Source organism: Pseudochaenichthys georgianus, chromosome 16 (assembly GCF_902827115.2).
Source record: "Pseudochaenichthys georgianus chromosome 16, fPseGeo1.2, whole genome shotgun sequence".
Classification (NCBI taxonomy): Eukaryota; Metazoa; Chordata; class Actinopteri; order Perciformes; family Channichthyidae; genus Pseudochaenichthys; species Pseudochaenichthys georgianus.
The window spans coordinates 14,135,065-14,151,322 of NC_047518.2; the positions used below are offsets into that span (position 1 = coordinate 14,135,065).

General features: G+C 44.3%; 1 protein-coding gene across 3 annotated transcripts in view; it reads left to right on the forward strand.

Annotated features, from left to right (window-relative positions):
• Nucleotides 1–16,258, forward strand: part of LOC117461586 (nuclear factor of activated T-cells, cytoplasmic 1-like) — a 61,473-nt gene that overhangs the window by 25,772 nt on the left and 19,443 nt on the right. Inside the window, exons 7-9 of one of the 3 annotated variants that reach the window (XM_034103521.1) lie at nucleotides 3,011–3,066; nucleotides 4,950–5,082; nucleotides 12,912–13,559. In XM_034103521.1, coding sequence (XP_033959412.1) covers nucleotides 3,011–3,066; nucleotides 4,950–5,082; nucleotides 12,912–13,559 — 837 coding nt within the window. The remainder of the gene's footprint in view (nucleotides 1–3,010; nucleotides 3,067–4,949; nucleotides 5,083–12,911; nucleotides 13,560–16,258) is intronic. The other 2 variants (XM_034103522.1, XM_034103524.1) reach the window with 2 other exon arrangements.

Sequence of the window (16,258 nt, forward strand, 5' to 3'; positions counted from 1 at the left end):
GGAGAGCAGCTGCCCCTCAGGGAGAAGTCATGGGGGAACCCCTTTTGGCCTTTTGGCTTGGCTTCTCATTGGACACCAAGTTATTTGCTGTGAAATTACTGAAGCATTTAAAGTGTGGCTAGTAACAGAAGAACTGCACTAAAATGGAAAATATTCTTCAAAAATGTTAAGCAAAAATTGCCAGGAAAATCTTCTACTGGAAGAGAGGCATTGCTGCAAAATATGTCTGGGTTGTTTCACAAGACAACACCCGCAATTAGGCATGTGAATCATATTTTCCATCCTTAAAATATTTTCTTTTTGGTCAGTGGAAGTTGCTGTGCACAACACAACCTTTTTAAGGAGGAAAAATCACCTGCAAGCCAAAACCTGCAAGGTCATGATAAGGACAGGGATGCCATTACTCAGCTATCCATTGCTTTGTACACAAGGACCCATCTCTTAATCTCTACTAATACCCAAACTTCATGAAAATATGACGAATGAAAGGATGTATTATTGCAACAACACTGTTGCTGTGCTTTGTGTGGTGGAAGGAATTGAAGAAGACTCCAAGAAGCCTCAGCCTCAATGTGTTCTAATTCTCTGATGAACGATTGCGTTGTCCTGGTTGTCTCTTGACGAGGCGTTAGTCTTTGTGGATATCATGTGTACAAGGGAGTCATACAGAGCAATGGGCAGATGCTTGGTTTACCTTTTAAACACAAAGCCTCAAAATAAGTTGCCCGTTTGTGCTTCCATTCATTTTGTCTCTTTAAATATGACTGGATTATGGCACGATTGATCTGAAACAGCTCCAATACCAACTGTTATGTTGTGCTTCCCTCGCGTGTCATTCAATTTGTAAACCAGAACAAAGCAAGAGGATACTGTGCCTGCGCCTGCGTCTGCTTGCGTGCATTTTGCGTGGGTGGAGGGTGCGTGAAGGAGGAGGTGTTGTCGGGAACAGAAGCTTTTTGCAGATGTTGCAGGGAAGACGGGGTGAATGGAAAGTTCTGCGGTTATCAGTCGTACAGCGCTCTCTGACTCGCAAAGGTATGCTCCATGTGGGCCCTGCCAATTCAGTCTCACTTGCACATTTGCTATGTCTAGTGGAGTAATCTTTGAAAAGTTTGGAGGAGCAAAGTGACAGAGCGATACAGAAGGTGAGAGAAAAGATCAAGGAAGGAAGACAAGTTTGAAAAACATGTTTACTCGCGGAGGCTGGGATTGACGTCGTAGTCTAAGGTTTCCCTCTTGGAGTGTCTCCCAGAGCGGAGGCGGGTGAGATTCGCTCTCGGTTCCCCTAGACGTAACATGAGGAACGTTCATCTCTGTTCGTCTCTGTCTTTCTCTGACCTTCTCCCGGTCTGTGCTCATTGCCCTTCCTTTTTCTGAGCCTCATTCTTTTGGGCATCTCAATCCACCATGCATGGCAGTCCTATAGGACCCCTTCTTCTATTCCCTCGGTCATCGTCTCCATTACAGCGAGGCACATTTCTCCATATGCAACTCTTATTTCCGCCCAAGTTCAAATAGAAAAACCCTTATCTGATCTGTTCACCGTCTGTTTTTCTATTTCCTCGATTTTTAATATGGCCATTTTGGAAAGAGATATCTACTGATGTTCACTCCCTGAATAATAAAGCTGACCACCCGCCCCCACTACCACAACTCACCAATAATAAACCAACCATAGCTGGGATCCTTTATTCTTTTACTTCACTGCCTGATGTAAAAAACATGCTAGACTTCTGCTATCAGTTATTTGGAAACTGAGTCTGATTATCTTATCTGATGGCTTCCTGTCCCAGACGCAAGTGCAGCGTTTCAGCAGGGGATTCTATCCAAGAAGCCACAGCTGGCGCTTACCCCAGCGAACATAAAGTAGCTGTGCCACAGTGCCCATGCTATTGCATCACATGGTGTGTCGCTGACACAAAGAGTGTTCTGTGTCACTTCTATTTCTGACAGCTCTAATGAGTCATTGGTTCTTAAGGGGGGAAAGAAACAAAATGGCACTGTGGCTGGTGCTGATTGCCCTAGCAGAGCCCAGAGAGTCTGTGTGCTAAGGTGTGGCATGAAATCACAGGAAGAAAACAAAGAATGTGAGCTGAGCTTCTGCAGGCTCCCAACAGCTGCAGTAGCTCACAGACCTTTTTATTGCATGGCAGCAAGGGAAACCTCCGACCTTACCACAACAAGATGGAGATGAGAAGAAAGGGAACCCAAGCAAAAGCTGCACTTTTTCTAAGGGGTGTTATTTCACAGAGCAAAGTTAAGAATAGAAGTAAGAGGGGAAAAAAAGTAGCTCATCAAATATTTAATGAAGGGACAAAAGATAGTGGCACATTCAATGGTGATAGACACCTAAGATGAGAGTTCCCACTTAAGAAGTTGAAGACAGACAAACTTTTTATTTCTGTTACACACCTCCGGTCCTTCATAATATGTGTGTGTAAAAGGTCATAGAACAGTGACCAATAGCTATCACCATTGTCCAAAACCTAAAATGACCTCAATTGGCTAGCGCTACAATACATTATACGTGATATGAAAAGGGGCGCCACATTTCTAACACGTCTTTTAAGCTGTTGGCCAATCACAACAGAGCTGGCCAACTAACCAGTCGTAGCAGACTTGGCTTTTGTTTTGGACAGAGGTGCTGCAGCAAGGGCAGTTTCAGAAAGAAAGAAGCCTTTTCTGACCAGAAAAACAAGTGAACAAGTCCCAGTGGAGGCACACAATACAAATATGAACCTAAATATGATCATATTATGTCCCCTTTAACTGAAAACCCAAACTATAATCTGTTCTTAAACCTAACAATGTTGTAATCTTCATTCTAAGGGGAATGTCTGAAAACTAACAATTTGTAAGATATGTTTCCAGACGTTGTGTGTGAATTGTTGCAGCATTAACATAAATGCCAGAGCACACATCTCTTCCACATGACATTAGGTACATCTCCATTTAAAGCCCATGTTGATTGAATAATGCTTAATATTCCATGTCATTCTTTTGCCAATAGATGGGCATCATCTGTGGGAGACAGAAGCCAAAGTTGACAAGGACTCCGTCAAAAATGTAAGTGCACCTCACCAAAGTGACTCATTGGAAATGCTTCTTCAATACCACCCTCCCTTGACACTTTCTCTTTTCCTTTCTGTCTCCTCCTCATCTGTCCCCTGCAATGATGTAACCTTGGCTGAGGCATTACAAGTTGCAAAATAGACAATGATGATTAGCTCATGCAATCCTGAATGGAATTTTCACAAAATGTCCGTACCCTAACGGAGTAAACAGGGACTGTCATATTGCTTTTGCATTTCACACGCTCGAACACATGCACATCGAGGACGAATAAAAGCATGAACCTACGCACACTCATGCCACAGTCTCTCCCGCATAGCCAGACTATTAGTTCACAGCAAAGTGTTGAATTGGACTTTAACACCTCGCCTGTGCCCGCGATCATGCAGCCAAGGGCGGATTACACCCTGTGCTTTTACCTGCTGCTTTTCATGAGACGCGTAATGAGAAAAGAAACCAACCAGCCACAGATTCAGATTGTGTTAATATAAAACTGAGTGAAAGGGAGTCGCCAAGAGAGGGAATGAAGCGAATGTTGTTCTACGTGTCACAGAAAGCCGCGTGTGTTCTGGAGTTAATTAAGACTTGACTGAGGTTCGTTAGGCCTGCTCTCGGGGTGGAGAGTTGAGCACAAGGTCTCCGAAAATCTGTTTGCTTGTGCGTGATGACAGTATGTTTTGAATTGCCGATGCCTTTCATCAGCGTCTCGTCCTCCCCCCCCCCACTTCCCCCGTTTTTGTGTAAACTAACCAAGGCAATTTACACTTGCACGGAGTCTAACATTAACAACACGCATGTAAATGGTGCAACTTGAGGCTGTTTTTCTCCTTGTTGTTGCTGTTATTTGACTCAGGTAAATGACTCGGTTGCATCAGGAGGGTAAATATGGAGTCTAATGTCTAATTGGCCTGTAGGGCTGGTTGATGTGCGATGGCTGGAGTCCCAGATGCTGGAAAATTAGCGGGCGTGCAAGGCTTAGCTGGCGAGGTCGATGATATACAAATACGCATGTTTATTTATAAATCTAACATACAAGTAGGCAACGACAGCAAGACAGCCCTGGCCTTCATCATCATCAGTCGCCACTAGACTACACTAAAGTGCTCCAGACCGCCCGCCCAACAGTGTTTTTATTGCCGTCCAGAGCGTGCTAACTTTCATTGGATAGGATGGAGAGGGAAAAGCCATGTGCACACGCACACACTTAACACACTCAATCAGCCACCTGCATGTGTCGTCATCTGGAGGGCAGACGAGGGCGGAGGACGCAGACCCCCCACCTCCATCGCTCCCTTTACTGCTCCGTTTATCCACAACCTTCTTCTGCCAAAGACCCTCACGTGAATGACAGCCATCCTAGGAATTGGACACGAGGAACTCAGGTTCCCTTGTCAGAAAGCAAGCAGTCGAAAGTTCAGATCCGTCCAGACTGGCCAAGGTCTGGCCTAGAGGGGAGGAGGGGGAAAGGCGAGCCTCTCCACAGGGACGCATGGCTGTGCAAACAAATAAACCGGCTACCTCCCTCCTCTTGTGCTGTAAAGGGACAACGGTAAAGCCCTGGGGTTTTCCTCATAGACAAACATGGGCACTGGACCAACCTCATGGGCTCTACTACTCCGTCTACACAGTCCAGACAAGCTCATTTAGACTAGTCCCAGCCGAGCCTCTTGGAAACAGTACCCTAAATGAAGGCTAGCTGTAAAATAAACATAGCTGTTGATTAATAGGCTACAGGAAGTGCTAGTACAAACTTACATCTGCTGTAAGAGTTCCATGAAATCAGATGAGTAAATACAACTAATTACTTGATGATGGTATCAGCTGCTGTATTATCTCATAAAGAGGAAATGTCATATTGCATCTTATTTATATTTTAGAATTCTCTTGTTGTGGAGATCCCGCCGTACAGGAACCAGAGAATATCCAGCCCGGTGCAGGTCGACTTCTACGTCTGCAACGGCAAGAGGAAGAGGAGCCAGTGCCAGACCTTCACCTTCCTGCCTCCGAACGGTAATCATCATAAATATGTTCCCCTTCTTTTTTGGTGACACTCAAAGACATTTTCACCAGCTGCACATTCTGCATTCATCTCACGTAGAGTATTTCTACAGGTCTTGACATCCATCCACTATAGTACACCCCAGCTGTCAACATGCCATGTGAAATTTGCGGCCCGTTTTTGGTCTGTGTGTCTGACTTGATGCCCTGGCACCTCTTGGCCGTAGACTGTGAGTGAGAGCAGAAGATGTGAGGAGTGTTTATTCTGTAGTGAGAGTGCGTTCCCCAGCGATGAGGTGTACCTGCTGAGTGACAGAGCCTCCGAGCGCTGTTGATGAAGAGAAGTCAATCCCCCGGCGACCTGACTTTCACACTCCACCTCACACAATGCCCTCCTGGTGCACCAACACACAAATACACATCCATGCGTGCACACACACACGTGCATCTACCAGGCAGTGCTTTGCCCTGTCATTCATGTAGCAACCTGAAAACCCCAGGAATACCTCTCTCTGTGTTTATCATGTGTCCCTGGCTTCAGTGTGTATAGATGGCTTTCACATTGGAATTTGAAGAATGTATTGCAGAGAGTTAAGAGAAGAGCTCAGCCCCACAATAACAGTGTGAGCTATGGACTTTTCACAATGGGTGCAGGCGTAATATCAGCGTTAGTATCACTTTCACTATCCAGATGGATTACTCTTATATTTATCTATGTGTATTCAGATATAATTAACTTCAGCGAACCAACATTTTCCATTAAAGTGCCAGTCCAGTGCTGTTGGCCGTTGAGCAGGTTCACTGATATATTAGATCAAAACAATGGTATCTTGTATTCTTCGATCGGTGTCTGATGGGTCTAAAGCTGTTGGGAGAGCATATGATGTTTTAAGTCTTCAGCTGTTAATACGATGTGACATTTGGATTATCAGCAGATGTATTTATTGCCACAGGAGATAAGTGATTGGGATTTTGGATGAAGCCCTGAGACAAAGAAAAGCAAGACCCTATTTGGAGATGCCTGATTATATGATGGGTTCATTCTGGGTGACTGAAACCAGTGCACAGCAGACACACTGTCCTTATAAAGCCGATCCATTTCATAAACTGTACTTCCACGGGGAAAGAGAGACAGGGTGATGTGGAGGCTTATCGGTCTCCGCTATGCATCTCTAAGTCATTTCCCTGAGCATAAAGATAGCGCTAATTAAAAGATGACTTGTTTTGTTCTCTCTTTGTTGCCAAGTAAACCACAAGTACAATGTGGACCACACAAGCAGGGCCGATATCTTCTTAAAGGAGCATAATTAACTCACAAGTGTTACCACCAAAGAGACCACGAATCACAAGCTATTGAGTTCTATTTTGAGATTTACCAAGCTTTTGAAGACACGCATTAAAATATACGACAACAATTTCCCTAAAAACAAATATTGTGTATTTAAATCAAATATTTGTATATTACAACAGTGCTGGATAACAGCTGAGGCAGTACTGCCATGATCGCAGAAGTAAACTGTAAATCTCTGTGGGCAGCATAGCCTTTACAGTCACAAGCAACGTTTAATTGTGCAATACTATTGACATGTGCTATGTACTTTCAATCTGATTTGAACGTTGTTTGAATAATAATGTATCACTCTACAGTTGTTTTTGTTTATGTCATCAGGATTGCAGAAAATGTACTTTTCATGAAACTTGGTGTAAGGTTGGAGCTAATAAAGATCCATTTTGGAGTAGTTCCGAATCAAAGGATGGATATAGTCATTATTGTTCACTTTTGTTCATATTGTAAGAGAGGGCATTGGGCCATCGCTCTCCAAATTCCCTAGTTGTAAATATAATTGTGTAAAGGCACGTTTCAGTTTCCAAGGTGTTTAAAAAAGCAATATTCAGAGCTCTCTGAATGAAATTACATTCACAAAGAAGACTGTATAGGTTATAATTAGTGTACACAGACCCTGATGATGATTGTGTTACATTCATGGTGTCAATACAGCAACAAAGAATGAGGAAATCCTAGTTAGGCTGTGTGTGTGTGTGTGTGTGTGTGTGTGTGTGTGTGTGTGTGTGTGTGTGTGTGTGTGTGTGTGTGTGTGTGTGTGTGTGTGTGTGTGTGTGTGTGTGTGTGTGTGTGTGTGTGTGTGTGTGTGTGTGTGTGTGTGTGTGTGTGTGTGTGTGTGTGTGTGTGTGTGTGTGTGTGTGTGTGTGTGTGTGTGTGGGTGTGTGTGTGTGTGTGTGTGTGTGTGTGTGTGTGTGTGTGTGTGTGTGTGTGTGTGTGTGTGTGTGTGTGTGTGTGTGTGTGTGTGTGTGTGTGTGTGTGTGTGTGTGTGTGTGTGTGTGTGTGTGTGTACAGAGAAACAACACTGTGGCCAGGTACTCGGGGCGGGCTGGGGATGAGGACACCCACACACACCCACACACGTACACACACACTGTTGTCAACACTTTTTTTTCGCCTGCTTGTATGAAAATACTCTTCCGGCCCACTGTCCCACTTCAAGCACAGTTGTGGTCACTGACGTTGTTTAGAGAGAACATTTCTTTCACACTCTGATGTCTGCTCGTCTATAAAAAGACAAACCCAACCCTTTAAATAGCCTGACTTGTTTGAAACAGCGGAAGGATGAAGCAAACACTCTGCGGCACAGATGCTAGTGAAAACCACCTTTATTTTCCATTCAGGTCCTATGGCCTTCTTGCAAATGCACTTGGCACCTAATGCGGCTGAACAACAATGCCGAGTATTACTATACTGCAGTATCCGCTCAGCTCTAAAGAGAATATTATTTCAATGATGACTGTATTGTTATAGACATGTAAACGGATTCTAATCTCTCAAGGCCTCGCCCTGCCTCCAATGATAACATATAACATTTTATCAGATGCAGTCTGTAGTGCTGTCAAAGCTGCATCTGCTGTCTCTTACTAGCTGACATAGAAAGATAAGCCTTAGTGATCTTATGTAGGTGTAATATAGACCTAAAAGAAACATTGCCATTTTGATGACCCAACAGAATTGTAGCCAGTCAGAAATAAACTCTGAAATGTGTCACTAGGACTTTACAATAAATCTGATAGCACAAATATATTTATGAGCAAAGCAGTTGGGCTTTAGTGAGCAAAATATACTGACCTTTATCTTTCCAGAAAGGGTAATCAATAACATACATACATATAATATTTGAAAAGTATAGGTAAGGGTTCACAATTTGAAATTTCAAACAGGCGGATTGTCTCTAAGCGGCTCACAACATTGTAGCGCTCACATGTTTGAGCTGGCAGCTAACAATGCTAACAGAGCTAACAGTCTTTACTTGGAGGGGAAACTGGCAGGTGGAAGTTACGCTTCGGTGACATTGCCATAGGGGGGAGAAGCCATGATCAGCTCTAAGCGCTGTTTGAGAGCAGTGCAGAGTGGCAGCCATTAGCTAGCCAAACGTGCATTAACATGCACATGTGGCCGACTCTGCTAGCTAAACAAAGCTCAAAGAAGCTTGGACAGCAATAGTGAAAGAGGGACCTACTTTCCTGGAGATCAATACTCCACAATATATTTATATAAAGTCACATTTGAGAACCTTTAAGCCGATTATGTGAGCTATTTGCTGCCAGCTAAACTATACTGACTGGATTAAAGCTGCCTTGAGCCAATAGAGCAAGAAGAAATACATTTGCTTTTGATATACCTCCAGCAGTGTTTGTGCTTGAAATGCACCCTTAGTAAAAGTGTCCTTATCTTGCTCATGCAATGAGCAACGCGTTTCCAAACTCCTATCCAATCATTGTTGTGTAAAGACGTGACCCGTGATCTTCAAAAAATAAACAGTTTTCACCAACCACATGTAACAAGAAACGTTAAGAAGAAGTCCCGGCAATGACCGAAAGCTTAAGTGAAGAACTTCTCGGAACCCCTTTTATTTTTACAGGAGATTCCTTTGTAATATCAAGTTCTATTCTTAACGCTGACTCCCTCTGCTACATTGGTTTGTGGTAGGAGCGGGAATGGGGATAGTCCGAAACATGTTCTGTGACACATAGAGGAAAAGTTAATGAACCACACATTGTTCTTCTGTTGTAAATACTTGCACAGTCATGTTTTTTTCCGAAAAACTAGACTGTTTCTGTCATGTCTACAGCTTTGGGTTTTGCACTGGTTTTATACTAACAGTATTATGGGTGCCAAGATTGCCTACACAGTGGGACACGGTGCACCAGGTGCATCACCTGCTCCATGTTAAATGATTCCCAGCGTAACAACACAATGTCATACCTCAGCCACAAACCGTTACAAATTAGAATCAAACCGTTTGCATTCATGATCAACCTTGCCCAATGGCTACAAGTAGAGATGGTCTCCTTTGCAAGGTAATTTCCAAATGTAAAATCACGCTGTTTGCCAGCCCTTATAATCAAATATACCAATACAGGCACAGACGCACTGTGTCCAGATTCCCATTAGGCAAGGCAAGGCAAGTTTATTTATATAGCACCTTTCAGCACGCGACAATTCAAAGTGCTTTACAAAATAAATTAAAAGACATTTTAAGAATAAATACAGTAAAAACACATTATATAATGACATTTTACAACAGGCATTAAAAAGAAAAGATAATAAAATAAACACAACAGATATACAATACATGTATAAAAGGCATACTGCAGTGTGAGTATGAACAGCTCAATTAAAAGCAGCGGCAAAAAGATATGTTTTCAGTCTTGATTTGAAAATAGTACGAGTTTCTGCAGACGTCAATTCAATTCAAAACCTTTATTTATCCAGGTGAAATCCCATTGAGATCATTGATCTCTTTTTCAAGGGAGACCTGCAGCAGTGGGTTCCACATGAAGACATAAAAACATAAACAACAGAACAACAAAAGGACATCATACAGCATTAATTACAGCGATTACATTTTACATATCTATCCACATGTACAGGTACCAACAGCATCTGATTGTGTAGCATCCAACCGAGCTTTAAAAACATGTAGTGGTGCCAGATTGCTAATAAGACGTGCACGATTCGGGCAGTTTGTTCCAGATTGTCGGGGCATATAGCTAAACGCTGCTTTTCCATGTTTTGTTCTTATTCTCGGAACCGAGAGCAGACCCGTCCCAGAAGACCTGAGACACCTTGATGGTTCATAACTATGCAGGAGATCGTTAATATACTTTGGTCCGAAACCATTTAGTGATTTAAAAACTAGCAATAGTACTTTCAAATCTATTATTTGGCCGACTGGAAGCCAGTGTAAAGACTTCAGAACCGGACTGATGTGATCCACTCTTTTAGTGTTAGTGAGGACTCGGCAGCAGCGTTCTGAATCAGCTGCAGCGTTCTGATGGATGTTCTTGTCAGCCCTGTGAATACACTATTGCAGTAGTCGAGTCTACTGAAAATTAAAGTATGTACAAGCTTTCCTAAATCCTGTTTAGACCATTACCTTGAGGAAACAAATCCTCAATAAAATACCAGATCAGACCTGATCAGTTTAATACGAGCAGAAATGGAGAGAAAACCATGTGCAGAACATCAGCTGTCTGTGGGCCATAACCCACAGGTTGGGAGGAAATAAAAGCCAGCTGAAGTTGGGACTCGCCTGGTTTGTGAATCTGTTTTCTTAGCTCATGTGCAAAGTAGAAAGGAGACACACAGATGGACGGAGCTGAAGGGAGACCTCTGTTTATATCTCTAGCAGAGGAGTTGTTTGAAACTTAAAAGAAAGTCCATTAGTCCAATGTGATTTGATTTCCTGTTTTGCCAGTCTCGCTCACAGTCAGAAGGCATACAGAAAAAAAAATGTTGACAAATGACCTTATTGGGAATAAAAACGTTAAGCTGCAATAAGCCAAACTTCTCTTCAAAAATGCACTCTAAGTGGATTACAAAATGGGACTGTAAAGGGCAACAGTACACCATGCCTTCTGAGATACTGCTGATTCACCCCTCAATTAAATGATCATGTTGCTTTTGCTTGCAGGCAGGACATTTTGTGACGTAATACATCAGATTTGTTAAATCTTTAGAAGGGCTTCCAGTGAAATCTTGATTTCAAAATTGTTTACATTTGCTTTGCTTGGTTCAAACCGCTTGATTTATTCGGAATATAATATAGGTGAAACCTCAGAACCATGACGATGTAAACAAATACAAATCCTTTTTACAATGATATTTCCATTCATAAATGTTAAGGTTCTATCGAGCCAGTTTAGGTGAAAATTCAACTCACATGACAATGCAGTTTTTGAATTGAAGCTAAAATGTCAAAATCATCAAATTAGCTTTTCCGCATGACCGCACTGGCATCAAGCATCTTGGCACCATCATGGCACTGTGTCATCCATTCACACAGAAGAGTTGGCAGGGAATACAAAAAAAGAACCATTGAGGGAAGTGTCTGTTGATGTAGCTTCCACCATGTGACGTGCTTGTTCCTCCCCAGGCTGTATAGAGGAGGCCCGTCCGTGCACCATGGGACTCGCCTTACGACGCTCCCCCAGACACCAGGCCTGCTCCCTGGGCTCTGAAAGCAGACAGGGCTGACGTAAATGTGCTCCCTGCTTCGTTCTCACTGCACCGCATCTCAGCACCCCAGAGGCTTACAGGCGCGATTAATGTCTTTTCAAATCTTGCTCCCACACAAATAATAACACGCTGAAAAACAGCCCGTCTTTCATAAGACACACTTCGCGCTTGATACATTTCAATTGCAACCTTTGCTTTTCCGATCATTCAAAGGTTCTATTGTGTACAACCGCAAACACACAGGCATCTTATTCATATTGACATCTGTACGCCTTTCGAGTAAATGTCACTCCGAGCACATTTTTGCCCAAAAGCTCTTAATGGTGGTGGTTGGCATCAAACGCTCACCACACCCATTAACAGACATTAACAATGTGTAGGAATAGAAACAGTGTGCCTATTGTGACTCAGAAGCCTTTGCTATGCATCTGGGTATCTTAACGCTGCCCTATTAGTTTTGTGCTGGCACAGTCTACGCATAAATACTTATATAATAACTCCAGTGAGCTTGTTAACATGGATCCCTCTACTTCTTATAGGTCCGTTTTGAAATGTCCAATTAATAGAAAGTTGTTTTCAGTAACTACTCTTGACATTGAACAGGAAGTACCTGTCCGTCAGAACGAATCAGGAAACAGTGCAGACGGTCTGCACTGGATTAGAAATTAGACGAGAGGAGGCAGCATGATCAAGTGGGGTCATAGCACTCTCCTGCATTAGCTGAGGCCTGAAGCTCCTGAAACCACAGGCGCAGCTCTGCAGCCTCTTAAGGAGCTCAGGCAGCCTAATCAAAATCAAATCATCTCCTCTTTTTTTTTCACTCTCTCCCTCTATCTTTTTCAGTCCTTAGAGAAACAATTACTTCTAGAGTGTGGAGAAAAACCTTGGGGTCCTGGGCTCCTTGAGCAGCAGCAGCAGCAGCCCAGAGCTTTAAAGTAACTTTTATTGGATATCAGACCTGAAGGAGAGTCCAAAGAAAATAGGTCTTATTCGTTATTAGAGCCAGCTGTGGCTTTCCACACTGATGACTCATCCATTTTTCTTTCCCCCCTTATTCTTTGCTCTTTTTTTTGGTTCATGATGTGGTAAAAGGGATGGCAGTTGGAAGGCGTGAGGGTTTCTCTGTTAGAGAGCTCAGCCAAGTTGACACCAAGCCCATATCGAATGGTGGTTGTTTGTTTGGATAATGGAAGGTAGCACGGCCCATGCTTACAGCTTTATTAAGCCTGACTCGTACACTCATTGCGCCACGTGGATGCCCTGCACGCTTTTTTAATATCTCCACCTTTCTTTCTACTTTTTTCCCCCTCAGTGCCGATAATAAAGACAGAACCCAATGATGAATATGATTCTCTGGGGACTGCGAGACTGTCCATGCATTCAAAGCCCTTTTACAGCCGGCCCAGGCCCACTCCCATCATGACTCTTACCAATCCTGACGACTGCCTGGTTGGTGGCTACACCCCGTGCCCACCTCGCCATATCGCCATGCCATCGTCATCCCCCAGCTCCAGCCCCACCCTGCAAGACCTGTCCCCAGTGGCGTACAGCAAGTGCTTTCCCAACAGCCCCGATCATGCGGCACCACCAGGCCCTGTTGTGATTCAAGAGACCTCTGGCGGCCCAAACCTCACCCACCCAGCATCGCCAGACCACAACTCCCCTCTCGGGATGCTTCATTCCCAGGGCAGCCCCAACCACCTCAACAGCCCAGGGCCCCATGGTTACCACACCATCTACGACAGCAGCAGTCCGTCGTCATCCCCGGTATCCCAGCCTTCCACTCCTGGTGGGACAGAGGACAGCCCATTCGTTCAGGCCTACAGTCCCGGACCGGGTCAGACCCATACCGGAGAGAGCTCGCCCAGCCTTTTAACTGATGATGATGCCAGCCCCCCATCGATGGCCATCACCGTCAAACGGGAGCCCCAGGAACTGGACCAGATGTACCTAGATGATGGTAAGTTACAAAAAACAAGGTGTACATACGTTTTTCTGCAACTTTCCATTAGATAAGCATTCAAATTAGCTTTCTCTTTATGAGCTCTCTGTCAATGCCAGAAATGGCTGTTTACGTAGCACATTACATTTATTTAACACCTCTTGCTTATCTGCAAGCCCCCACACATAGCCGCACCCTGCTGCACCCCTCAGTATTTCCTGGGCAGATTTACGTCACATTTGTTCAATTTTAGACCACGGCAGATTTATTTGCTTTGCTGAAACATGCAGTCCAGCTTATGTTGTCCAAGTGGCGGCTTTGCTTTACAACAGTAAATTGCCTTGATGGGATTTTGAAACAATCTGTCAAAACATCAGAGCAGTGAGGTCAGGCCGGTGTGCAGCAGAACAAAAACAGTGGCACACGCGTAGCCAACCAAACTGTTGACACAACGACTAATGAAGGAAGCAAAACAATGGCCAGGGGTTTCCTGAACCAAACCAAACCCCCCCCCCCCCACATCTTTCTGGGAGGGATGCTGAGAGGCGGAAGGTAGAGGCTTTGTTTTCCCGTGTTTTCCCCGTGGAGTCGACACCATGCGGCTGTCGTCATCAGGGGAGGCTTTGGGGTCACTGATCTCCCTCTGGCAATGAAACCGGTTACACCCAAGGGACCATATGGTTGAGTTTATTGCCCACATTATGTCTCTTAGGTCGCCAAGCTGTTATCTTTGCTAGCAGAGGCTCCACTTGTTGTTATGATATGAATATATACAGTATGTTCATCGAGCACATTTGTGGCATTGTGCCAGTTTAAAACTTCAAAATCGTAATGGAGGTGGGGGGAAGGCAACTCTGCACTATACTTGTGTGTGTGTGTGTGTGTGTGTGTGTGTGTGTGTGTGTGTGTGTGTGTGTGTGTGTGTGTGTGTGTGTGTGTGTGTGTGTGTGTGTGTGTGTGTGTGTGTGTGTGTGTGTGTGTGTGTGTGTGTGTGTGTGTGTGTGTGGGTGTGTGTGTGTGTGTGTGTGTGTGTGTGTGTGTGTGTGTGTGTGTGTGTGTGTGTGTGTGTGTGTGTGTGTGTGTGTGTGTGTGTGTGTGTGTGTGTGTGTGTGTGTGTGTGTGTGTGTGTGTGTGAAACTCAATCAACAGCTCTGGGAGTAGAGGGGTGATGGGCACGAGGGGATCAGGGGAGTTTTGCTGTGGAACTGTAATTGAGTTGAAATGCAGTTGTCAGCATATATGTCAGTCCGGATGAGTCCCATTAGTCCTCACCTCATAAACATACAATACAGACACAGGGGGGTGTCTGTCTGTTATCAGCTCTATAAACTGATTCCCAAAAACGTTTTCTTTCCTGTTTCTTTTCTCTTTCTTTTTTTTCTGAGTCCATAGAAATGTTCTGGAACTCTAAATTGAAACTAAATGTGAAGTTCTGTTTTCAATATGTATGGCAGGAGCTTCCCTTTCAGCATTAATTGAATGAAGTGAAACTGTAGCTTTATTTAGCATTTTCTAATAAGGTTGGCAAGGGTTACTTTTACACCAACAGTATGAAGATATACTAAATGTACACAGCACTTGCTAAGGTGAAATCATGTAATCTTATTCTCTTCCCCACTACTCCATCCACTGTCACTTTAGCAGGCTCGATCTCTCCAACCCGGTGGCCAAATGTATTCAGCCAGTGATTACAGCTGCATTAGTGACGCGCAGGAATGTGTATTGATTGACCAAGGACAGTAAGGCAGCCCCTTGAAAAACCTCAATATGCCGCCGTTTTGCATCACCTAACGTCTGTGCGAGAATCTGTGGTGAGCTCCTGGCGTCCCTGTAAGTGTGCGGTGGTAACAGCATACTCCAAAGGCATCTACTGTGCTCAGGCCCGGCCCTATCCCAAACCCCTCAAATGAGCCTTAAGCTAAAATAAATAAGATCGGAAGGCAGCTTGCAGGGCATCCCGCTCCCCGTCCGTACGCATTAGGACCGTACGTTAGCGAGCTGAGCGCTCCATTAGAGAGGGAAGACAAGCGGATGACCTCACCTCAGCGGCGGTGATTTAACGCCAGCCATGTAGAGTAGCGTTCCTCCCCAGCAATCCAGGGCCGGTGATTTGGAGTCTGCGGGAGCACACTTGATCTTCCCCAAGAGTGGAGCGCCTCCCACGCTCGAACGCTGAGGCCTCCGGCTCTCATCAGCTCGAGGAAATGTGTCTCTCTGGCCGGGCTCAGATTTGTTACACAGCCCCTGAGAAATCACTCAACTTATCAACGTTGAGCTACTGTACTACAAGGAGCTTGGTTAGTATGGAGGGATTCAGGGATGTCAACCCCCCTGACTGCCATACACAGTCTCCATTGTAATCTGCAAAACACCTCCTTATAGCTTATTGTGCAAGACGTGAGGCAATGGTATCTGCAATGTGTTTATGGGAAGAATCCAGAAGGCAGTAAGATCTACAGGCAGCCATTTTCACACAGTGGCATGTAGGCCGTCCAACTTCTCAAATAATGCGATAGATCAGCATGGTTTAGATAAAAGTAGTAAGAAGAGGATAAAACACCCTTGTTGACTCACCATTGTAAACAAGCGCATATTGGGATATAAAACCGAAGTTTTAAGACATTTCGTACTTTCTCACAGCCCGCTATGTGCACTTTACAAGGCACATGACTGTGAGCAAAACGCCAGTCAAATGACATCAGTGTATATAACAATAG